General features: G+C 52.7%; 8 protein-coding genes across 8 annotated transcripts; 2 read left to right on the forward strand and 6 right to left on the reverse strand.

Moving 5' to 3' along the window:
• Nucleotides 1-302: 302 nt before the first annotated feature.
• Nucleotides 303-2,117, reverse strand: M409DRAFT_24734 (uncharacterized protein; the record flags this gene model as incomplete). Its single annotated transcript, XM_033807365.1, has 3 exons — nucleotides 303-1,652; nucleotides 1,703-1,969; nucleotides 2,028-2,117. 3 exons carry the CDS (start codon nucleotides 2,115-2,117, stop codon nucleotides 303-305), a joined length of 1,707 nt encoding a protein of 568 aa, XP_033665718.1.
• A 706-nt stretch (nucleotides 2,118-2,823) lies between these two features.
• Nucleotides 2,824-3,711, forward strand: M409DRAFT_56202 (uncharacterized protein; the record flags this gene model as incomplete). The annotated part of the gene is made up of 1 exon (XM_033813217.1): nucleotides 2,824-3,711. The coding sequence occupies one exon, from the start codon at nucleotides 2,824-2,826 to the stop codon at nucleotides 3,709-3,711; it is 888 nt and encodes a 295-aa protein (XP_033665719.1).
• Nucleotides 3,712-4,159: 448 nt separating this feature from the next.
• Nucleotides 4,160-5,580, reverse strand: M409DRAFT_67564 (uncharacterized protein; the record flags this gene model as incomplete). Its single annotated transcript, XM_033817465.1, has 2 exons — nucleotides 4,160-5,480; nucleotides 5,549-5,580. 2 exons carry the CDS (start codon nucleotides 5,578-5,580, stop codon nucleotides 4,160-4,162), a joined length of 1,353 nt encoding a protein of 450 aa, XP_033665720.1.
• A 1,168-nt stretch (nucleotides 5,581-6,748) lies between these two features.
• M409DRAFT_24737 (uncharacterized protein) lies at nucleotides 6,749-12,812 on the reverse strand (the record flags this gene model as incomplete). The annotated part of the gene is made up of 13 exons (XM_033807366.1): nucleotides 6,749-6,854; nucleotides 6,913-7,409; nucleotides 7,460-8,514; nucleotides 8,562-8,734; nucleotides 8,797-9,140; nucleotides 9,199-9,427; nucleotides 10,268-10,401; nucleotides 10,451-10,645; nucleotides 10,694-11,753; nucleotides 11,810-11,894; nucleotides 11,949-12,153; nucleotides 12,610-12,657; nucleotides 12,714-12,812. 13 exons carry the CDS (start codon nucleotides 12,810-12,812, stop codon nucleotides 6,749-6,751), a joined length of 4,230 nt encoding a protein of 1,409 aa, XP_033665721.1.
• A 926-nt stretch (nucleotides 12,813-13,738) lies between these two features.
• On the reverse strand, nucleotides 13,739-14,258 carry M409DRAFT_24738 (uncharacterized protein; the record flags this gene model as incomplete). The annotated part of the gene is made up of 2 exons (XM_033807367.1): nucleotides 13,739-13,917; nucleotides 13,979-14,258. The coding sequence occupies 2 exons, from the start codon at nucleotides 14,256-14,258 to the stop codon at nucleotides 13,739-13,741; spliced, it is 459 nt and encodes a 152-aa protein (XP_033665722.1).
• A 2,424-nt stretch (nucleotides 14,259-16,682) lies between these two features.
• On the reverse strand, nucleotides 16,683-18,056 carry M409DRAFT_56206 (uncharacterized protein; the record flags this gene model as incomplete). The annotated part of the gene is made up of 3 exons (XM_033813218.1): nucleotides 16,683-17,165; nucleotides 17,217-17,751; nucleotides 17,809-18,056. 3 exons carry the CDS (start codon nucleotides 18,054-18,056, stop codon nucleotides 16,683-16,685), a joined length of 1,266 nt encoding a protein of 421 aa, XP_033665723.1.
• Nucleotides 18,057-18,849: 793 nt separating this feature from the next.
• M409DRAFT_24740 (uncharacterized protein) lies at nucleotides 18,850-20,461 on the forward strand (the record flags this gene model as incomplete). The annotated part of the gene is made up of 5 exons (XM_033807368.1): nucleotides 18,850-19,023; nucleotides 19,079-19,153; nucleotides 19,208-19,385; nucleotides 19,431-20,058; nucleotides 20,110-20,461. 5 exons carry the CDS (start codon nucleotides 18,850-18,852, stop codon nucleotides 20,459-20,461), a joined length of 1,407 nt encoding a protein of 468 aa, XP_033665724.1.
• A 234-nt stretch (nucleotides 20,462-20,695) lies between these two features.
• On the reverse strand, nucleotides 20,696-23,152 carry M409DRAFT_56208 (uncharacterized protein; the record flags this gene model as incomplete). The annotated part of the gene is made up of 4 exons (XM_033813219.1): nucleotides 20,696-22,204; nucleotides 22,280-22,345; nucleotides 22,526-22,657; nucleotides 22,700-23,152. The coding sequence occupies 4 exons, from the start codon at nucleotides 23,150-23,152 to the stop codon at nucleotides 20,696-20,698; spliced, it is 2,160 nt and encodes a 719-aa protein (XP_033665725.1).
• Between the last annotated feature and the right edge of the window lie 185 nt (nucleotides 23,153-23,337).

Below are 23,337 nucleotides of genomic sequence, written 5' to 3' on the forward strand. Positions count from 1 at the left end.
CTAGAGTTATATAGTCTTTTCAATCTACAAGGATCTCTTAAGGTGCAATGGAAGCAGCGGTGAGGGCGACATGCAGGCTTGGAGGTTCTTCCTCTTCATTCGTTGCAGTGCGCGGTTCATCCCGAAAATGCACATACACCATGTGCGTAGCTCTCGATTTAGGTAAAGCTATATGTACAGCAGTCTTGCTCTGTACTTTTCGTTCGCGCCTCTGGAAATGCATCGAGCCACCCAAACGCCTTCCCATGCGGTTTCGTCACTTCATCAACGTGCCTTTTTCCCTTAAAACACCCCCCTGGTCTCTATATCCGCAGCACGTACGACTTGCTCGTGATGCCATCAAACACACAAGTGTTGTCAATGGGCACATACTGCTTCGTGATGACTTTGATGACCTCTTGTGCAATCAATCCCCCGGTCAACGAAGCGATGTTGTGCAGCTCAGCGCCTCCAGCTCGTGTCAGCTCAACGCAGAGCTTGCCCACCTTCTCTTTGATCTGGGTGTATTCAGGGTCTTCGACGAACGAGCCAGCCTCCTTGATGACCGAATCGATGATCTTGTGCGATATGCCTGTCAACTTCTCGGCATCGGCTTCGTAGTCGTCTCCAGCACCTGGGACCTTTAGGCCTTCACCACCGGCTTCCTTTGCAGATGATGCGTGCGTTGCAACATACTCGTCCCAGGCGACAAAGGCAATGTAAAGCAGAGACAAGCTCTCTGTGTTGGTCAGCTCGTTCGCGAGATGCTTCGCTCGATCGCCGAAAGTGGTCACAGTGTCTGGCGTTACGACTTTGAGAGGTCTGCCACGGACGAGATGGATGTGAGCTGCGCCCTTGCAGAAGTTCTCGATCTCCTTCTCATCAATCACAAGCTTGCCTGATCGGCCGAGTTCTTTCTCAAGCAATCGCACACTCGCAACAACCTCTGCACAGTCTTCGCGAGCTTTGGCCTTGTAGATGTTTTGAAGCTGGATGAACGTGTCCGACTGAGCTTTCATGTCCGGTACCGCACCAGGCAAAGGAAGTTCGCCATGCTTCTCGTAGAATTGATGAATAGCATTCGCGATGATCCAGAATGGCGGCGAAGTAGCCGTCAAGTTCTTCGCCTCAGGAGCACTCAATATCTCCGTAACCTTGGAGGCTGGCTTAGCCGGGACTAAAGTCTTCAGTACAGCAGCGCATGCCTCGTCGAAGTTCTCTTCGGTCGAGCTGCCTGACCGCACGAGGTCTCGAAACTGTGTCTTCTCCTTGTACGCCAAAGGCAGCTTGCCCTCGTGACTCGCCTGCCACTGTGAGAGGTAGTGTAGTATCAAAGCAATCCACGGGATGTGCGCAAACTGCTCGCCATTCATCTTATCCATATTCGCCGCCTTTTGCTTTGCGAACTCTGTAAGTGCTGGCCATGGTTTCAAGAGACGGAGGTCGTCTGTTGAAGTGGGATCTGGGTGGGTATCGACGATCGGGAAGGCTGGTGGGAGGAAGAGCGAGAACTGCGAGTAGTAGCCGACTGAGTGCAGGTAGAACGTGGGGATCTCGAGTGCTTGGACGTGCTTGTCGATGGTCGCGAAGATGGCCGGGTCGATAGGTGCAGCGACGAGGACGAGTGTATACGGCGTAAAGACCTTGTCCTTGACTGCCCAAGTCTCCAGAGGCTACCGTCACATTAGCACACGCAAACATCATTATATCCAACTCCACATACCTCCGTGATAGCAGTCCCCTTGACATCCGGATTCAACTCCTGCAACAACTTCACCGTCTCTTCCGCACGAAACTTGCCCAAAGAATCATCATCCAAAAAGAAGTTGACGCCCAGATCCGCGTCGTTGACAACCGCCGAATCGAGAATGCTGAACTGGCCGATACCAGGCAGAACGAGGTTCTTGAGCGTCTCTACGCCGGTTACGCCAGGGCCGTTGTTGATGAGGAGGATATGCGTCTCTTCCAGGGCGAGCTGTCCGCCGGCTCCCTGTGCAACCAGACCATTAGCAAGTCGCCTTTCAGAAGACAGACTGTGGCTTACTCACCCAAAGACGAAGCTGGCGGTCATACTTCTTCTCCTTGGCCGTGGGGACGTCCTGTAGTGGAGGAGGCACTTCGGTCTGTGATGAAACCATGGTCGGCCACTGTGATGGTACAGCTGTTGGTTGAAGGTGGTCCAAGGTTTCGCGATGTTCGAACGCGTGCCTGGAGCTTAGACGTCAGTGTGGCGCCTGAGGCTGAGAGAGCTGTCCTTATCTTATCTTAATCAAATCCATCAATCTTGACCAAAACTTTGATTGGCATCCTTGCACGGTACTGTTTTGTCCATCCGGGTGAAACATTTAATACTCTATCATGGTCATCGTTTCTAAGGAAGGAGATATACATTTCTTAGCTACAACTTCCGCCCCGTCTCCAACTATCAGATCTTCGCGATTCCAATCCCGATATCAGAACTCACCTCACACTCATACGAGTGAGGGGCAGCAGAAAGCCATTGGAGCGCAAGGATGTGGGGCAAAACTGCCCAGCAGCGAACTGTGACATCGTATCTGCAGAAACTCCCGTCTTCCCTTACACAATGCTGATTAACAGCATACTCTAATACTTAAACTGCACGTCACCTCCCGCTCAACACCTAGTGGTAGATTTTGATGCACAAGAGTAAGTCTCATCCTGTCTGTAGGAGGAAGATTATGAGATAAACCCCGCCTAACATCAACAAAAGATTTCACCCGGTTGAGAAGAACCATCCTCCACAACCTCAACATCTGGGACACCTCATCTCACTCCTTCTGGACAACCACTGGCAGCACCCGCCCCTTCACAACCACCTTCAAAATGGCCACCACAGCAGCAGAAGCCAAAGCCAAAGCCGCCACCTCCACCGCCCTCGTCGAAGCCGCCAAAAAGAAAGCCGCCTTCGCCGCCGTCGCCGAGCACTTCACCTCCACCATGCGCTTCGTAGGGATCGGCTCCGGCAGCACCATAGTCTACGGCGTCGAAGCCATCAAAGCGCACCTCGCCGCGCACCCGCCCCCACAAGGCCACATAAACTGGTTCGTGCCGACAGGCTGGAACTCGCGCAAAGTGATCGAAGCGGCCGGGCTCACGCCCATCGCCTTCGACTCCCTCCCGGCGGACGCGCAGCTGGAAGTCGCCTTCGACGGCGCGGACGAAGTCGACGACGAGCTGAACTGCATCAAGGGCGGCGGCGCGTGTCTCTTCCAGGAGAAACTCGTGGCGTGCCGGAGCAAGAAATTCGTGTGTATCGCGGATTACCGCAAGAACCAGCAGCGGCTGTTGACGAATTGGCCGACGATTCCGATTGAGGTTGCGCCGATTGCGTATGCGAGTGTGATTCGGGAGTTGGTGGCGTTGGGGAGTGTCAAGCCGATTTTGAGGGAGCATACGCTTTCCAAGACCGGGCCCGTGCAGACGGATCAGAGCTTTTATATTATTGATGCGCCGTTTAAGCAGTTGTTGACTGCGGGGGATGTCAAGCAGGGGAAGGACGGGAGTGGGAAGGATGGGGTGTGGGAAGTGGAGACATTGGCGAGGAGGATCAAGGCGATTAATGGTGTGTTGGAGGTGGGACTTTTCTGTGGGTTGAATGGTATTCAGGCGCAGGCGGCAGGTCTGCTGGGAGGCCAGAAGCCAGTGGCGGTGTACTTTGGCACGGCGGAAGGAGAGGTGCAAAAGGTGCAGTGCAGCGAGCTCACGAACTGAATGTGAGGGATGATTTTTTGCATGCGAGGTGGTTGTGCTTCATTGGCATTAGCTGAGCCAGCTTCTTTTCCTCAAGTCTGCTCTATGGTTTAGCTTCTTTCCGTGATGGATGACTGACTTGTCGCCCATCGTCATCATGCGTGCATTCCAAGAAAAGTGTCTCATTACCAGTGACTGAGCCCTTCAGAGCACTGGTTCACTTCGAGTCAAATCAAACCGCCTTCCCACCAAAATTAGAAGAACGCCCTTGTTGTTTCCCAGTACTATCCTTTTTACTTTTTCGTCGTACGCCTTCGCTATGCTACAATGCTTGAAGAAGTGAAACTGCCAACGCTATGCTTTGCTTGTTGGAGAGGCTGGAACGGACGGAAATGGGTATCTTGCATCATCGACACCAAAACAAGAAGCAATGAGAGGTCGTAAGAATCGTCGCCGTGGCCGAGCGTCCTCATATGTAGAGCGTCCGCAGCGTTTCGACCGGTGGCGTTTCAGTCATGCCTTTAGCTCTGAGAGTGAGGCCGACCTTGGATGGGCTTTCAGCACGTTCGCCCTTGGTATCCGCCTTCGAGCGCTCCTTGCGTGCTGCTTTCTGAGCCTGCTTCTTCAGCTGGATCTTGTCTCTGGCAGTTATTCGAGGGCCAGATTGCCGCTGTTGGGTCTTGCCGCCGGGTGGCCGGGGACCATGCAGTGTCAAACGTGGGCGAGGCTTGGGAGGGCCGTCCAGTTGTGAGTTGCTGGCGAAATCGTTTGATTCCTTCTTCACGGATGATTCGCCTTCGAAAGAGGTGCTTTGAGTGGTATTGCTCTGTTGCGACGCGTCAGGCTGGCTGGATGTCTCCGATTCCCAGCTGGTGAACGACTCTTGGCTGCCATCATAGACGGTCAGCTGCGAAAGGCTGTGTTTGCTCTCTGAGCTTCGCTCTTTCTGTGCTCTCGATGCTCTGCTCATGCGTCTGTCTTGCTTCTTATTCGGACCATCATGCATGTCGTCGTCGCTGTCATGGTCACGCTCAATACTAGAGCTTTCGTGACGTGACGAAGCACTGCCGTTCTCTTCAGCCTCCAGCATGTTTGACACGGCAAGGTTGACATCGCCCTTGGCTGCTTCGAGGTATCGCTTCATGGTGACCTTGTCGGTCAAGAATGGCAATGACTTCTCCACCACCTCAATCATCCATGGCAGCACGTGAGGTGTTTGTGCAAGCTTTTCCTTCTGCCTCTGCTCTTCCTCCGGCGACAGTGCCTTGGGTGACACGTTCGGCATGCCCGTGTGTGGGCCGTCGAGGTTTCGTATCGAAGAATAATGCTCCCAGTTGTGGTATGCAATGTGTGCTACTGGTCGGCTTGCGTCTTCATCTCCGCTTCCAGACACCATGTACGCAAAATCTCGTTGATATATCTTCACGTCGTACCCAAAGGCCGATGAGAAAGCGGTAATTTCCATGTTGTCGCCGTAAGTGCCTCCTCTCGCCATAATATCCAAGTGGCTCTCGAAAACGCGGTCGATGTCGGCGGAAGATGGCAGGGAAAAGTTCGCCGGTGACGAGTAGGCTCCCGCATTCTTGCGTTTCGGGTTTCGTCTGATACCGCCTCCGGGGTGCACGTCGATGAACTGCTTGTAGTAGTGTTCGTGCTCACGCATGTAGTCGATGACACGCGAGCGTATGGCGGCGTGCTCATTTTGGTGGCCGTAGAGCTGGTCGGAGAGGGCGTTGAAGAGGCAGTTGCCGTCACCGAGGATGGGGGCAGGGTACAAGCCGATTCCGTTGCTGTAAGGAAAGTGAGGATCAGTGGGCGTGCAAGGCAGTGATATAGTAAAAGTGAAGGGACAACTTACAGCAGGGGAAATTCCTCGTGTGAGCGGGACATCGCTCAGCTGGGTGTGCAGCGAGAGACGGACTGACGAGTGGTCAGCATTCATCGAGTGTGCGAGTCCTCCGTCCTCCACGGTCGAAAACAATCCGTGACAGGAAGACGGGTGGTTTAGTTAAGAATCAGGTCAATGCGGTTGAAAAGCCAGGCACAAGCATGTGCTTTTGTGCCCTGCCCTGCCTTCTCCGCGAGCCGGCTCTGCTGGCTGCTGCTGGCTGCTGCTGCTGCGCCGATCCACTGCTCAGGAGCTCCCTCCTATGCACGTAATGACGGAGTAATTGACGGGAAGCACCATACCTGAAGGGGATCGCTCAGAATATTTTTTTCGACCTTTCGTTGGCGTCGGCGGGTGTCGCCATCAAAACTTTGACTGGAATATTGATGGAGGGCCGCAACGAAAACAGCCTGCCGTGCGAGTGACCGTGGCCGACGTGTGGCTAGCGCGTTGTTTGGAGCTCGGTGTAGCTTTGCGAAGATGGCCTGCAGATGCGCCCAAACAATGACGCGAGGAGGTGGAGGATGCGGGCACAGCTCTGTTTTGGCACCAAACGGTGACGACACTAGAGCGACGCAGCGGTGAGGGAGGGTAAAGAATGATATCAATCAGTGAGTCGACATGCTGTCACCTGGCTCCAGGCGGCAGGAGGTGTGTGAGTGAATGATCAAAAAGTACCTAGGTTTGGTTAGCAGGCGGGCATGTGATGACTCAAATCAGGCCCGCCACCGGCTGCAACCGCCGAAGATCAATCAAATTTCAGTTAAGCGGCTTGATTAGAGAACTGGAAAAGGCCAACTTCCCGCCACCTCACGCGACCAGAGCTCTGCTGACACTTCGCCGGCAATCCACTACATGTCTCGTAACATGGCTCACGAGCTCGCCGTCATGCTTGGCGACCCAGCGACTACTCGTCACCAGATTTTGCCCAGAAGTCCGTCTGGTACTCCCACCGCAACGTGCAGGAGGCAATTTCTGGAAAGGCCCCTTTTCGGATCGTGACCGACAGAGAGCCGACTGCGACAACAACGAGCCAGAATCCTAATGGCATCAATATCTCCAGGATCCTGCGCAGCTGCACATTGAGAAATGCATGCAATTCTCCAGCGACTTTTGAAGGTATTATTGCCATTAACGTAGGCCAGTGTATAGCAGACCCAACTCCGAGGACTATACCGCCTCCCCATCGCTAAACTCATCATCAAACGTCTTGTCAATCGCACCCAGCAGCATCTTCCATACGTTCCCCAGCGAGCTTTCAGTATCCACAATGTCCCTGATAAAACGTCAGTCACCACAACCACCATCATATCCTCAAGAGACGGGCAACTTACAATCCAACATCAGCCTGCTTCCCAAACTGATCCAGCTCCGCCAACCTCTGCAACCCCCTCTCATCATTCCCAAAGCTTATAAACTGTATCCCGACCTGTTTCCGATCACACTCATAATGCTTCATCACAGCAATGAGCTCCCGAATCGGCGTCTGAGCATCCCGTCCTCCCTCCCAAACCCCATCCGTCAGAATGTATATACTCAACGGTCTTACACTCTGATGCGCCAAGCGCTTGTCTTCCAGCGCGACACGATATCTTCGAAGGATCTGGCCCAGGCGGACGCTGATATCGGTCTTGCCTTCGAATTTGTGGCGTTCGACTTGGTCCATCAGCACAGAGGATTTTTTGGACTGTCGGGTGCTTGTGGAAATGGTGAAGTGGACTTCCACGCCGTCTGGGTCGTGTTCTTTTACGGTGTATATTAAGGGGCTGAGGAGGGTCGTAACGTGTTCTGTGTAGGTTGACATTGTTCGGGAGTCATCCAGGAGGAAGACCTAAGATCTTGTCAGTGCTGTCGTGCGCAAAGGGGCTGGGGACAACGTACGTGATCCCGCGTATTTAACCATCTGCGATAATGGTCGAAGTCGAGGGGTGGCTTCTGTCCGAAGAACCTCTTCTTCGCCGCCATCCATTTTATAACGTCGTCTCGTGAGAGGTAAGGGACATTCTGACGCCGAGGCTTCTTGTTTTGCTCTGGACTGAAAGATCGTCTTCCTTCGACAGGCTCTACCCGGTCAGGTCGGTTCGAATTGGCTTGGGAATCACTGTTGACCATCAGAAACTCTACATTCTGCGGACCAGGCGAGCTCGATGCGTGTGGCCTTCGCTTGGGCCTCTGGGCGTCCTCTTCAATGTCTGTCGCCAGCTTTGACGTAACGATCAGGGGAGAAGACTGAAGCGTATGAAGATCTGGCTGAGCGTTCTCGTGGAAGTCGTTGTTCATAGGTAGGCCTAGCCCAGTGATGCCACTAGCGAAGTGACTCTCAGGAAAGGGAACATTTGGCTGTTTTGTGAATAAATCTGTTCCCAGAGAGGGGAATGGAATCGTCGCGGCGGTCGATGCCAATACTGGGGATTGTATCAAACGAACACTGTCTTGGTTCTGAGTGCGAATGCTTTCGAAGGCGGAGTTTCTGCGTGGACTCGACCCAGAACGAGTTCGCGGTCTCGCGTACCAGTCGTTGCATCGCTCCTTGGCTGCTTTGATCGCACTCTCGATATCTGCAAGGACTGCCGGGGCCGTTGGACGTTGCTTCGGTTCTGGTCGAAGCATGCGTCTTGTGATCTCGAGCACTGGCTCGGTGATATGGTCAGAGACTCTCATATCGTCAAGCAAAGTGCTCATCTCGTCGTACACGACAGTCGAGAGACTGGGGTGAGGTTGATATCCGTCATGGAAGCAGTCTCCTGCCAGCGTTCCTAGCTTGTCATTCGCTTCTTCGCGGCGCAAACCAAATGCTTCAAGGTATCGTCTACCACGGACAATCCAGACGCAGAGATCCAGCATTACGCATCCCAGGGACCAGATGTCAATAGCGCGAGTCGGAAAGAGACGTCTCATGGCATCAAAATCGGAGTGTCTGTACAGCTCGGGCGCACCTGCATATAATCAGCTCCCCCTTCGAAGAGTAATCGGACTGGGATACCATATGTGCGGGTGCCCCCCGTATCAAGGGCAACTGGATCATCTTTGCTACGGCACATGCGAACAAAGTGGCTTAAGCCGAGGTCACCCAGCATGAACTGAAACTCATGAGGTGCTGTGTAGTCGCCGCATCTATGTATCAAGATGTTCTCGGGTCGAATGTCCTGGTGCCACCTGATGGATTGGAAACGTCAGCAAATAGCGGCTCGTTCCCTTCTCGTGTGGACCACTCTTACCCCTGAAATACCCTAGACCCGTCTTCTGACAGATCAAGTTCATGTATCCTGTTCAATGCTTGGATGCACATCGAGAATCGCTCCCAGAGTCGAACGATGTCTTGCCCTGAGGAAGGCGGTTCTTCCTTCTCAAAGAGGTCTCGTAAACTCCCAAATGTGGCATAATCCAGGAGCAGGTTGAACGTGTCGTTGTGTTCGAAGCCGCAGTGGAAACGAATGAGTCCCTGTGGAGGCTCTCGATGCACCAGACAAAGCTTTGCGAAGTTGTCGACTTCTGTACGGTAGTATTTTTCGGCTCGCTTTCCAATGTAGGTCTTCAAGGCGTAATCTTTGTACTCGTTGCTCTTCAGAACGAAAGTCAGTAGATTCGAAGAGGCCGGCGCACATGTTCCTACAGCTTACCTCGTTAGGGACGCTGTTGCTGTCATATTCTCGATGTATTTTGACACGGTAAAGATTCGCCGTCTCGCTTTCCCCCAACAACTGGCTTTCCACAATCGGCAGAGGCCTCTCCTTCTGGAACTTGACAGCTGGGTCCCGAGGGATGGTAACCGGAAAGAAACGCCATTGTTCTTGTCGAAACTTTTCAAAGAAAGCCGGCTCCGGAGGCACTTGTGGAAAGTCATCAGGCCTAGCGAAGAACGGTAGGTGTCCGTCCCAGAGTCCAGCATGTCCGACGAAATGTCTGACGTATTCCCCTTTCCCGAGCCTCAAAAGAATGCAAAATCCGATGGGGCAGTGCTGTACTATCCACCTTATGCTGTCGGTCGAGTCTATACCGCAGGCAGCCGCGATCAACTCGCGTATCTGCGTGTAGCTCGTGAGGAAGTTTTTGATTGCTGCCTGAGAGACAAATGGAGAGGAAATGCCATTGTGTTCGCATGGCGTGGTCCAATCGTCGTCGATGTGGGATAACAGCCGCTGCACGAGCTGATTGCTCGAGTCTTGTACAGTCATCGTGCCTTAGCCACCAGCTCGTGTGCTAGGATTCCGATTGATGGGGCGTTAGCAAGTGGCGACGGCCGTCGGGATAAAGAAAGAGTGTCTTGAAGTTTGCATTGCCATGAACGGTGAGGTTATTGGCTTGTGGGAGATACCATCCACCGGCTGCGCGTCTCCGCAGGACCGGCACTTTGACCTCGCAGGAACCCCTTGTGGTTGACGGAGAGGCGACTGTCACTCTTGACGGGTGGGCAGCTCAGGTAGCTTGCGCCCCATTTGAGCGGCCTCTCAGCTCAATCAGCCTCATGCGAGCGACCATGCAACCCACTCACATCGCCCGATGCGTTGCGCGAGCGCTTGCTTGCCGAGAGTAGCACAGAATTGCTTCGCCTCGAGCTCCCTGACACCATGTTCGGCTATCACAAGCCAACGCACTCAGCCTCACACCAAATCATCGCCAAATTTCAGCTCTGCGATTGCTCGAGCATGTCGTGCCGCTTCGCGGCTCTCTCGCCAATGGACTGCGTACCACACAAAGAACGTCAAACACATTAGAGGCAGGCTAATGGCCACATAGAACTGTAGAGCGCCTTGCCCGATGTTGCGAGAGGAAAAGCCGTCACTGTCGGTTTCGAACGAGACAATCGGAGTGCTCATCAAAGTCTGGGCCATGGTCAGAGGTCGCACCGTACATTCCATTAGCTTGACTCACAGATATGAACGTGCCAGGCAAGAAGAACAGAGTCACGAGCGTGATGACCCGCATCGAAATGGCTTCGCTCTTCATCTTGCGCGTAACAACTTGCATGTCCAGCGTCATGAGCTGCATCGCACACGTAGCAACATGAGCCTTGACGGCCAGATCTCGACTGGACTCCATATTCTCATACTGCAAGATAGCGTAGAGCTTGTGGTCGTCAGCTCGATAACTAATGGTGTACACTAGCTCGCTCACCTGGGTCTTTCGTTCATTGATAAACGATAGCAAAGTGTCGGCGTTGGACTTTTGCATGTCGAAGTGGGACGTGACATCCTGCACTTTGCGTGCGAAGTCTTCGATGTCATCGGTGCAGTCTGGGTCCAGAAATGGAGCCATGGAGCGATATCCTCTGGCCAAAGAATCGACAACGTTGCGATTCGTTCTCAAAGCCACCATGACTTCCGTTGCTCTGTCTCCGAGCGTTTGAACATCCTGCACATCGTCAAAGCAGAAGCGTTCTGAGTCGTCGTCGATGGGCTCTGGCTCAGCAGTCATTTCCATCGCACCGCTGACCACTCCCTCTTCTTTGGCTTTGGTCGATCCAAGTCTACGCAACATGCGTCTGAAGGGTATGATGAACTGTGGTCGCTGCTTGTCGACATTTGCCGAGTACAAGTAATCCAGTGTACGCATTCTTTGCTTCAAGCTCTCGGTGCTAGTCGAAGATTGCACAGAGATTGAATTTGCGTGGCGGGTCCTTTCTTGAAGGTCTTCTTGAATGTGGCTGATGTAAGAATGCCAGTATTCCGCGGCCCATTGAACCAGCATCAAGTGCACATCCAGGGTATCTTTGAATCTGCGGTGAACGTTATATGTTGCATTCTTGCTTCCGGATTTTTCGGCGAGTTGAGTTTCCAGTAACTTTCGAATGCCGCTGTTGCCTTTCACGGTCATCCAGGTGGTTTTGCCGGTCTCAATATCGAAAGCGTGATAGATGCTACACATGCGAATGGACCACCGCTTCTTGGTAGGGTCGTTCAAATCAGTATCGGGTTCGACGGACATCAGGCTGTAGCTGATCTCGATTTGCCGTCTAGACATTCGAAGTTGAGGGGTGGATACGCTGGCTTCGGTCTTGTGTAATCTGCTGACGTTTCGAAATCCGCAGTGTGGAAAGTCTTGTTTGTAGTCTCTTCTCCCGAAGGGCAAGACGAACTCGACGAAGAACGGCGTTACTTGATGATAGGTCATGAGGTAATTGAACATTTGCCTGGAGAGCTTTAGCATCTCGCAGGAATGCGGCGCTTCGATCGAGCTATATGTTGGATTGAATGTGAGCATATTCACTTGAAGGTTATCTATTTCGCTTACACATATCTCATCTCATTATCTTGATCATGTGCCGCCAGATGGGTTTGAAGCGCCTGCAAAGTGCTCAGGTTGGAAGATCTGAAGCCTGATTTGCACGTCAGCCTCTAGAATTCCGTGGAAGTAAGATTGATTCACGTACTATGACCAGAGCCCTCGAAAACGTTCAAAGAAGGCCTGTGTTTGCTTGATGCTACGCTCTCATCACAGAATAGCTGCCTCGACCGCTGGTTGAGTTGGTCCTCAATGGCTTGCCGAGTGTAGACAGGTGTGCTGGCGTTGAGCAGATTTCGAGGGTATTGCTCGGCACGGGAACACGATCTGGCGAACTCGTCCATATTGTTGACCTGGGCTTCAGACGCAATGTGCAGTGGATTATTAAAAGTGAATGCTGTCCTAGTGACTTTAATAGAAGAGACTGTATGTCAAGAAGTAGTTGTCCGCTGGCACATATTTCAGCATGGCGCAGCAAGAGCGGTAAAGCCGGTCCGCTAATGCATTGCCCAGTGTTACTCCCGGGACCACCCCACCTAAGCGGGTGCACCAAGTTTCCAGAGCTGTGAGGCCGCCTACAGAACGCACCTGCAATCATGTACGCCTCCCAAGCCCTTGTTCAAAGCGTTTCCCAGGCCAACCAAGCGCCGGTCGGTTGAGATGGTCTTGCAATGACCCCCTCAGCCCGGTGGCGGAGACCACCTTATGCGAAAAGCGCTAGTCCGAGCTGATTCTCAAGTCTTTGATCTGATCTTTCTCTTGCTGTTCGATTTGTCAGAGATACGTTTCGTACACTGGCAACTACTTACAGATGTGAGCTTCCGCGGAACGTTGAAGGAGTATTGATCATTTCGAAGCTTTCGCGATAGTCAGTAAAGCAGGTTTCCGAATTTCGCAGGTTTCTCGACGATACCCTGATCTGAAACTCGAAAGGGCTGCCAAAGGTTTTTCGAAGGAATGCCGCCAAATCACTCTGCCGCAGACGGTATCCAGCGATACGTTCTGATGGCATGATCGTTGCGAAAGGTGGCTTGGAGACGTTTAAAGCGTGGCTGGGGACACTCCTTGTCAATAGTAGTGCGATCAAACGTTTCAGTGGCAGCGAGGCCAAGTGTTGAGGACTTCCGTAAGGCTCGATGCCTGGTTTATAGGCGGAAATGGGGCTCTGCGAATGTTCAACATGGACGTGAAAGGGTACTGTGAAGGCAGCTTTGTGCCCTGCCATGAGGCTGTAAACCCCGACTTTGACTGATCGCCTGCTTCACCGGTCTTATCGGCTCCGATGGACCTTGAGCTCTTCGCTTAAGGTGTGGAGCAACGTCCCTTTGAAGTGAACTTCACTGAAGTCCATTGTCGTCTTGTTCATCGTAACCAAAGAGAGGTTACAATAGCTCTGATGTTTGAAGAAGACACTTCCGAAGTTTCGAGCGATAATAGATGTGTTGGACCGAGACGTGAGCAACTAGGCAATGCTTGAGCAGAAGTGATGTTACACAAAGCAGGCGACGTGAACGCCAAGCTCTGCGGCTGGAGCGGTCCGCTCGGTCCCAAAGACCGGGCAAACTCTAAGAAGCACTCCTTTTCTCTTTCTACCTCCTCCCCCAATTACTTCAAAAACATACAACGTTGTATGACGGCGATGGCTCAGAACTCCGCTTCAGGGAAGCATCGCACTTCGTGTTCTTGTTGACCTTGCCTCCTCCCAAACCCAGTAACGGATGCAGCAGTGTCAAAGACCTCACCGCAAAGAGCTTCGAATTACAGTACTGGCCGCTTGGACGTACCCAGTGAAAGCGCAACGAGCGAGCGAATGTGATTTGAAACGAAGTACTCTAGCCGCCTAGTAAAACATGATGGAATGAACTTCAAACGAGTGTGCCCTCTACCACCCGAACCCTCTACCGCCACCCCCATATCTCGCACCCCTGAGGTGTCATTTTACTTCGCCATAGGCTTAAGAGCGGCCGAGAGCTGCTTGAGCTCGTTGCTCGTCAATCCATAGTAGTGCAGGCAAGCCGAACCACAAGGCTGAACAGCCGGACCATCCGCACCGCAGGCTCCAGTGAGGACCGTCGCCAAATTCATGCAAGTCGCCGGGACGTTGTCGAAGCGGGCCTCTGCGACTAGGGTCAGTCTCTGAAGAACCTCAAGAAGCCAGGTGTGTCAGTTGGGACATACCACCGGGGGCTGGCAGAGAAGAAGATATCGTAATTCCCTGCAGAGAGTCCTTGCACTGGTCGAAATTGTACTGCCGGACGTTGCAGGGACCGACGCCGGTCTGGCGGTTGGCGAGCAGGATATCAGTGACTACCGCCTCTGGCATGTCTACGTTGCGCTTATTATGCCAGCCCGGACAGCTGCCGGATTGCGCACATGCTCCGACTGTGGCGCCGCCGATGATGCCTGCGTGGCCGACCATGGCGATGATCTCGGGGAGCGCTGCGAGTCTCATAGGCATGATTGCTGTTGAGGATGGTAAGAATGGTTGTTGGGTTGCAGTAGAACTATTTGGTCTTGCTCTGCCTTTGTTCGCTGGTGAAGTTGCGATTTGGCTGATGTCTGAGCAGAAAGGTAGCTGTTCTTATATCGAACATACTTGCAAAGTCGCATCCTTCGTCTGATCGTTTTTATCATCCACCGGTGAGTGTTTGGGCCTTTTGCCTCAGCTTCGTTGTATTTTTTGCTTGGTGAATCCAAGTACAAGCTATTTTGAGGGTGTGCGGTGAAGAAGGCTGCCGAATTCAAGAATTCGCAGCCAAGATCAATTGACGCTCATCCAACACGCAGAGGAGCGCTTGCAACGTCTTCTCATACTATCCCACTAATGAAACACGTTGGGCGGAAGATCAAGTATCAAAACGGTATAGAGAGGGAGTTACAAACAATGTTACCTTGTTTTGTCGGTGTTTACGCTCGTGAGAAGGCTTATTCACCGCGGTAAAGTGTCTTCACACCATCCTATGCTAGAGTTCCCGTGGAGGAGAGAGACTGTACCGGACCGGAGGAGAGAGAAATTTGAAAGCGATGTTGCACTGTCTTATAGTCTATGGGCTGGTGAAACTGTCCGACCAACCATAGTGAAGTCATGTGGAAGAGCTGTGCAACGGACCTTAACAACAGCTGCGACTGACTTGACATAGTCTGATCCTGTTGACGATGCTCGCCTCATTGACACACAGGCGCTCACTTCATCGAAAAATATTCCACATGTACGGCAGCCAGCGATGCTCAGTGTTGGTACAAAGGCTGAGGTGAAGCGCTCAGGGGCACTTTGCTCCATATAAGAATTTGAGCTTACGCTATGTGATGAGCTTTGCACCTCCATTTTCGCTGATCATGGATCACAGTCCACTGGCGCCACTGTCATTATTCGTCATTGCCGTCATGCTCTTCAAAGTCGTCTTCCCGCAGCCCTCAGGCCTTAAACGAAACGTTGCTTGCGTGGCCCAAACCCTCTGCAACGTGGCTGCACTCCAATGCAAAGGCATCGCTTGGTTTCCAAATGGCGCGGCTGCATTCGCGCTTGGGCTCGCGGTCCATTCAGCAACAATACTTCTCTTCCATGATGCCACAAGGAGTCCTGGAGAGAGCTGGGAGAAGGCTGTTCGGACATGACTCAATGTTCGGAGGCTGCCGATCCATGACACTTCACCTCGGCGAATGGTCTTGAAGGATCGAATCGTCTTTTCAATACGAAAGGGCAGGGCTATCGTGAGTCTCCTCATCGGCAGTAGATGCGTTTCGGGCATCTCCAGCCTCGTCCTTCGGTCTCTCCACATACAACCCGAGGACCTCGCCCCTGAGCAACAGACATTACTCCTGCCCCGGCCAATATCCCGCCATCTTGGCCTTCGCGTAATCGTCACCACAAGCTGGATGTGGAGTACCTACTCCTCCCTCGAGATTGGGCACAAACTCGGTGCCATTCTGTTCGTCGGTCTCCTTAGCTGGGATGAGCCCGCGGACTGGCCGCTCGTGTTTGGGGATTTCTCTCAAGCAACCACTCTTTGTGCTTTCTGGGGAAAGCCTGGCAGAATCTGCATGTACGATCTTTTGGCACGCTTATGCCAAGATGGATGGCGGATAATAAGGCTTTGAGAGCGTTGTGGCAGTTCACTCTGTCGGCTTTGTGTCATGCGTATGTCGACTGGCTGACGCATCGATGCAATACGCTAAGGGCACAGACATGGTTCTTTGGCATTTGTTACGTGGTCTGTCTGTTGGAGACGATGTTCAAAGCGTTGCGACAACACTTATGCCTGCGTGCTGCGGCAATGCATTCTGTGGTTCCCGTTATCTGCCGTATATTGGGGCATTTCTGGGTCGTGACTTTCTTTGTAGCCACGGCAGCTGGCTGGCAATATCCGTTGGTGTGGGCCCAGCTACAAGATGGTGCATCCTTAACGTGAGCAGTAACCTTCTGCCGGCGTGGTAGAGAGTGGAGGATGTGGAGGACCAGTGCCCCGGGGGGATCTGAAGGAAAAGAATTGGTCCGTGGACTCAAGCTACAAAAAGCTTGGAATGATGTTCGGTGAGGGACACAATACGTGCACAACGTATGGGCAGCTACAGGTGACAGTTCGGACTAGAAACGCGGCTACAGATGTCACGGAGAGTGGAGTGATTTGACGGAGACGACGCTGGGAAGCGAGGTAAACGCCAAGCTTCGCGTCGGGTTCGGTCCGCTAGGCCCGTTGACCGAGCAAACTCCAGCGGAAACCTAATGACTTCTCCGGACTTCAACTCCTACCTCCCTCATCATCTTTGAAAAGTACGGCCGCATCGCTGCAGCATACCCTTATGAGTACTATGTGTTCGATGGATGTCGAAATTGCCTCAAGCGACGCTCCGTAGGCCACCGTATGTCTTCGGCGAAGGCACACTAATCACTCTCCTGTTCGGCTATCCTGGCAAAGTCCTGAGTGATATCGTACTCATAGATCCAGTCGTGGCGCTTTGCCCAATTCATGGCCACCAGTACGGCGACCTCTTCGTCCGAATTGAGCTGAAGGTGCGGCGCAGCTAGGTTTCCAGCCACTTCCTTGAAGCCGTCAAGCACACGGTAAAGTTTCTCATAATGCGGCGAGCGTACACGATCGAATAGGTGTAAGGCATCTCCTAGCTGAGGTTTACTTCTGTCTCTAGCAAACGCCCATCGCAAGCTTTGAGTAAGAGTATAAGCGTCTTCGAGCGCGAATCCCGCCCCTGAGCCGAAAGCACCGGAGAGTGGATGCGAAGCGTCACCTATCAAGGCTATATTATTTGAGTCGGTGACAACGCTTTGGAGGCGGGGGCCAGAGAACGCTGCGTATCGTTTGATGTCGGGAGTTATGGCGAACAGTTCCTGGATTGGTCTGAAGAAGTTCTGAGCACTCAGTCAGCCCTGCATCTTAGCATGCCTGGATTTCGTACTGACCGGAAAGTGGCGTGTCATATCGCTGACATTCGCAGGCTCGCCCCAGCTGACACGCTCCTTTTCGTGCTCGGTTAAAGGCTCGTTGGTCATAACAGTGAGCTCGAAATCTTTTCCACCAAGGTTGCAGGTGTACACCCATTCCCCCTTCGGCGCATGCCAGAAAGCAACGGCATCGGCGGGTAACCCCTCGATACACCGTACCTCCTCGACCGGGATGAGTGTACGATAAACCGTCCGTCCGGTATAGGCAATCTTGTGCTCCGGAAAAGCGAAGGAGCGCACGACCGATCGGATGCCATCTGCGCCAACTAGCAGATCTACCTCGTCCACGAAGCCGTCGGCAAACTGAAGTCGGACTCTGCCCGAAGGAAGCTGTGAGATATTCGTGAGTCTTTTGGATGTCCGAATATGGCCTGGGTCGTTGGCTTTCCACAGTGCATTTTGCAGTTCTGCCCTATGGCACCGGGCGTGCAGAAACTCCTTAGGAACGTTAGGTTGATAGCGAGTCGACAGCAGTCTTCCAGTCCTGCCGTTGCTACGATATGGTAAGCGAAGCTCTGCAGTTCAAAATGACCTACGATGAACAGCTTACTAGTGCCTCACAGAGTGGCCGTCTTCAGGTCTAAACCACGTCGAGTCTCGCAGATGCTGAGCTGCTCCCATAACCTCGAGCATACGCCATGTGGTCTGCTGGATGCTAATTCCAGCTCCAATCTCACTGATGCGGTCGTTCCGCTCGTAGAGCGTATATTCAACGAAGGGTAGCTTTTTGAGCTCGATGGCAATTGCAAGGCCCGCAGGTCCTGCGCCAACCACTGCGATCCTCAGTTTTCCAGTCATACTCTACGGTGTCGCTACTGTCGTAGCATCGAATACCGTGTGATGGTGCTGAACGTCAAATGAGGTCAGTAAGGAAAGTTCATCTAGCACCTGCACATTACTAACCTGGCTGATCTTAGCTTTGTAATTGTGCCAATTGAGTATATCGACTTTGGCGATGGGGCATGCGGTAGGCAATGCGAGAATATACCGACAAATGGCACGACCTATGCCGTGTTTTCCATCCGGGCCGTCACGCCTTATATGATTCAAGTTGCGTGCCGGTTCGCTGTGCCATTACCGATAATGCATATTCGCTACTGCCGTCCGAGCCGCAGAAGTTCTTCAATCCCTCAGAATTCGAGCCCGGTGAGCTCAACAGCGTTGGCGCGAGCTTGAGGCCAGGATTCTCACACGCAATAGCTAGCTCTGATGGCAAATACGCCAGAGTGGAAGCTTCACAATCCATTCAACACAAGTCATCTCCCAATTGCTGATTGACGCACGGCCTGCACGTGGTAGACCCGCTACAAATGTGAGCTTATGAAGTCGGAACAAGCTTTGTGCGGCTGGCCAGACAACTACTGCAGGGCAATACGGAACTATTCCACACGGCTGGATTCCAAGGTAATTCGTGACTTATCGCGGTACTTCATATGCACTTGTAACGATCCCACCAAATGGCACCATGGCGATCCACTCAACAGCGGGCGGTGCCATCGCGTGTACATAACACGAGCTCCGATGTCCATCGTTGATACTAAGAAGATCCGAGCCTTTCAAGAGACCGTGGTACGGGTCCTTGTTCCGCAACATGGCTCAAACGCTGGAGAAGCATCATGTCGTCTGGTATCGGTCGACCCTGTTTGCAGCCTTGCTGGTCGCAATGACAGCATTCTGCGAGCCGGGAATATTCAGCGCCTTGAATGGCATGGGGGCCGGTGGTGGAGCCAGTCCAGACATCACGAATGCCGCAAATGCGATCGTAGTAAGAAGGCAGCAGAAAAGTGCTCGTTGACTGATTGTGCTGACCTGCCGTCTAGTTCGGCGTCTTGGCCGTTGCGAGTCTATTCACCAGCGGTGTTGTGAACCGAATAACTCCCAAATGGGGCCTGGTGGTATGTCTTTGTCGTCAGCATCGTCATTGTCCGCTTGCTGATGGATAGGGAAAGATTGGAACGCTCGATTATACTCCATATGCTGCCGGTCTATATTGTAACGACCGATTCGGCACCAACTGGCTATTGCTGTTTGGATCCGTCATCCTGGGCCTCGCTGCTGCGTTCCTATGGGTGTCATCGGGTGCGATACTGCTAGGCTACAGTGAAGAGTCCAGGAAGGGTCGTGCGAGTAGGTCAGCCCATCTTACTGATCTTCAGCGCTGACAGCACGTAGTGGCCTTCAAGTTCGGTCTCCAATCCCTCGCCGGGTCCATTGGAGGAATCATCAGCCTCGCGTTGAACATCAAAAAGGCTTGGCGAGGGTCGATTAGCACGCCAACGTATGTGGTGCTCATGGTCATCATGAGTGTTGGCTGGCTCTTCGCTCTGGCTTTGCCAACCGCTCGACAGATCCAGCGTGTAGACGGGCGACCTGTCCATCTCGTAAAGCAAGCAACCTTCTTCAAGGAGTTCCGAGTGCTCAAATCGATCTTCACTCGGCCAGCAATACTAGCGCTGATCCCTTTCTGGATTTATGGCCAATGGAACCTGTCTTATCAGTGGCAGTTCAATTTCGCATACTTCACGGTAAGAGCGCGGGCCCTGAACAGCACGCTGTTCTACCTCGTTGGCCTGGTATCGGCGCTGGTCCTCGGACAGCTGCTGGACCACACTCGCTGGTCTCGTCCAGCCCGGGCGAAGATTGGCTTTCTGGTGCTTGTTGTTTTGGTCGGGACTGGTTGGATTCTTGGCCAAGCTGTGCAGGTCCATTACTCCAACACAAAGCCTACCCTGGATTGGTCGTCAGACGGCTACGGCCTAGGCGCGTTCCTGTTCACGCTCTGGGGCTTCTGTGATCCGATGTGAGTGTGAAGTCATGGTGCGTACTGTGTGCAGCTGCTAATCTGCAAAAGGGTCAGCGTATTCAACTATTGGCTTTGCGGCTGCCTTTCGAATGACCTCAACGAAACAACGATGATCACGGCCCTCATCAACTCCATCAGCTGCTTGGGCTCAACATTCGCTTTCGTGGTGTCGGCGGTCCATGTCGACTACAATTGGGCTTGTGGTATCAACCTGTTACTGTTCGGAATTTCTCTGCCAGGAGTAGCTTGGGTCGTCTTCACGCAGATTATGGAAACGACACAAAGCACATTCGCCAAAGGGGCCGGTCTAGCAGTACACGAGTCTGAGAATGTTGCACCGTCAGCGAGCGCGAATGAAGAGAAGGGCAGTAGATTCATCGTCAAAGAAATACCCCAGTAGTCTCAATCAACAGGCCACCTTCTCTTCAAGAGGGCATAGTAGGGACAAGGCTTACCGCAATTGCTCCAAGACCCAGTCTCTCCTTTTTAACTTCGATCTTGCCATCACGTCTGAAACCCATGCGGTCCTAGACGGAAAAGCAAATGTCAATACTAGCAAAGGGGACGGAATATACGAAGCACCAGCTCAATCTACCCGCAAAGTAACATACAGAATGGCGATGAACGATCTTGACTATCCTTCACGAATGCTCTCCGTAACCTCCCACCAATCACCATACTGCCAATCTTTACACCTATACACATCATATGGCAACCTCCGCAATTCCTCCCTCGTTTGATACTGCCGTCGGAAGTGCCGCACACGACGTTCGATGTCCTTCCAGAAGTTGGCCCTCTGGTGATGTCCATGCATGCATCTCCGGAAAGCGGCCAGCCAAGTGTCCTTGTCGTTAGTATAGCAAGGAGCGAGCCTTCGTTTCGAGTCGCACACACAGATATGATAGGCCGGTAGCCAGCTATGGTGAGGGATGCGATCGAAGGTCTGGGATGCGTCACGTTGGTCTCGCAAGGGCGGTTGGCTTTGGCTGCGTGGGCGACTGATTGTATGACGGCTTGCATCCAGTAGACGAATGATTTCTGAGTTATCGTCTTGAGTCTTCGCGGCGATGGAATGATAGTGTGACTCAGTCATGTCCTCTTCTTTTGGCTCTGGTGCGAGGAACGGATTTGACTCTAGTCGTATCCTTCGCACCCGCTTCCATGATGAGAGGAAGGGCAAGGCCGAGTCATCCTCTGGCAAAGGTGTCCAAGGTATGGTTGCAGGACGTTCTTCCAGGTCGCCGAGCGCGGCATCCCACATGCCTGGGATACCAGGTGCGGCCAGAGCCTCGTAGATAGGGACATAGGACACGTTGCGGAACTTCAAAGACCAATCCTCAAGATTAGGGCCGAAGGACCACTCATCGACAAGCCTGTGGTCGTATTCACGGACCGGATTTGTTCTCCTCCGATGAATGTTCGCTTGCCAAATAGCTCTCTCTTCTTGGCCGTACAGTACAAGGTCAATGCCAATGACTTTGATCATGTGGACCCACGTTCGAAGGCGCGTGGTCTCACACCGGATGCGGTGCCAAATGAGACCTCTTCCATCTAGCACGTGCTCAAGAGGTGTTGAGCCGGCCATACCTTGAGGGAGAAGGAAGCCACCATTAGTAACGTAGCCGCGTGCTAACTCGACCCATGAACCCGCCTGCAGCTGCGCCCACGTTCGTGAACCCGCAGCCGTGGCGATGGCGTGGAGAACCGTCAGTCCGTTTCCGCTCTTTGCTCGAGCTAATTGAGCATCGGAAAAATCGCAGGCTAGGGGCTGGAGGAACATTTCGGCTGTTAAATTGAGGTCTGATATCGCCAGCTCCATGGCATGTTCAAAGCGGGTCTGCCAGGCGAGGTCCATGTAGGGCCTCAGCAGAGCATTTTGCGCTAGTTTCATGCACTGTAAATTACGAATCCATTCCCACCATTGTCCGTGTAGAAAGGTCTCCTCCGTCAGATCCATGCATTCGATCAACAATCGATACATATCGACCGAGCGGTTTTCATCAGGTTCAACGTTGTCTGCAAATCGGCTGATCCACGCATAGTTTCCTAAGGAATGATGTATATCGCACACATCAACGGCGTCGATGTCGAGGGATTGAATGATGAAGCGGCAAAGCTCAAGGTTTCTCAATCGCATTGCATCCTAATATGATAGTCAATCACCAGCTCGATGCGCCCTTCGACCTCCAAAACAGAGGACTTCGATAGACTTGCTCACCTTCAAAACCGAATGGTGGCCAAGACGCGAATGGTCGTAGGGGGACGCTAGTCCGTCTCGAAACATCTTTTGAACTCCGTAAAGATCGCCGTCTTGACATCTGGAAAAGATCTCGGCGCTGTCAGGTACAATGTTCATCGCTCGCAACCGCACATCCCAACCAGCGAGCGATTTCGAAAGACACACTTGCCAGGTGGTAGAAACAAACCAAGGCTTGAGTCGAAGACACAAACATCTTGTGCGTACATTCAAGCGTGTCCGTCTCCGTTCGACTGCATTTCTGTCATCCAGGTCTGGCTCCTCGACTGAATCTTCCTGGTGTGGACGTACAATCGTCAAACTCTCGTCCTGTGGATTTCGCGATAAGTCGATCCGAGTCTGCAGTAGTCGAGTCTGATCAGACGCCAGTTCATAACTCACACGGATGATTGCTCTGTCCTTTGCACGCTGGTACTCACTGTACAGCTGCAATGCGATGCCAAGTGTCGTCTTAGCCCTTTCCAGATCAGTGCAAGCTTTGGAGATCTCTTTCTCATCTACCGCAGCCCTCAGCTTGCCAAGGCGTGAATGTCTATTGATTAGTGACTCCAGTTTGTTAACGGCGTTGCGGATCCGCGTGACGCTCTGCTCGCACATCCGTACACATCGCACGAGAGTGTCGGAATCTTCTAAGTCGTAGCTCTGGCCATGCCGTGCAATCTCATGAAGTACGAGACTGAACGTCTCAATCTCAAACGTGACGTGTTGAAGGGTCTCCGGAGCATCTCTCGCTGCGTGGTACAATCTTCTCGCCTTGACAGCGCTCTCACCGAGCTGAATGGCCAATGAAGCCATTCCAGCACCTCCAGCGATCACACCCAGAAGTTCAGCCATACTCGCAGTGATTCAACAATAATGGCGCCGTGGAATCAAATCGACCAGAGAATATGTACTCACACAGAGTTGATCTCTGTGAGTTTCGAGCAGTGAGATAGTGACATATATGGAGTTCTTGTCGCTTGAGCATAGCCACAGCCAGCACATACAGCTGAGGCTCTGTCGCCCTGTCGTGCGACTAT

Source organism: Zasmidium cellare, assembly GCF_010093935.1.
Source record: "Zasmidium cellare ATCC 36951 unplaced genomic scaffold M409scaffold_24, whole genome shotgun sequence".
Taxonomy (NCBI): Eukaryota; Fungi; Ascomycota; class Dothideomycetes; order Mycosphaerellales; family Mycosphaerellaceae; genus Zasmidium; species Zasmidium cellare.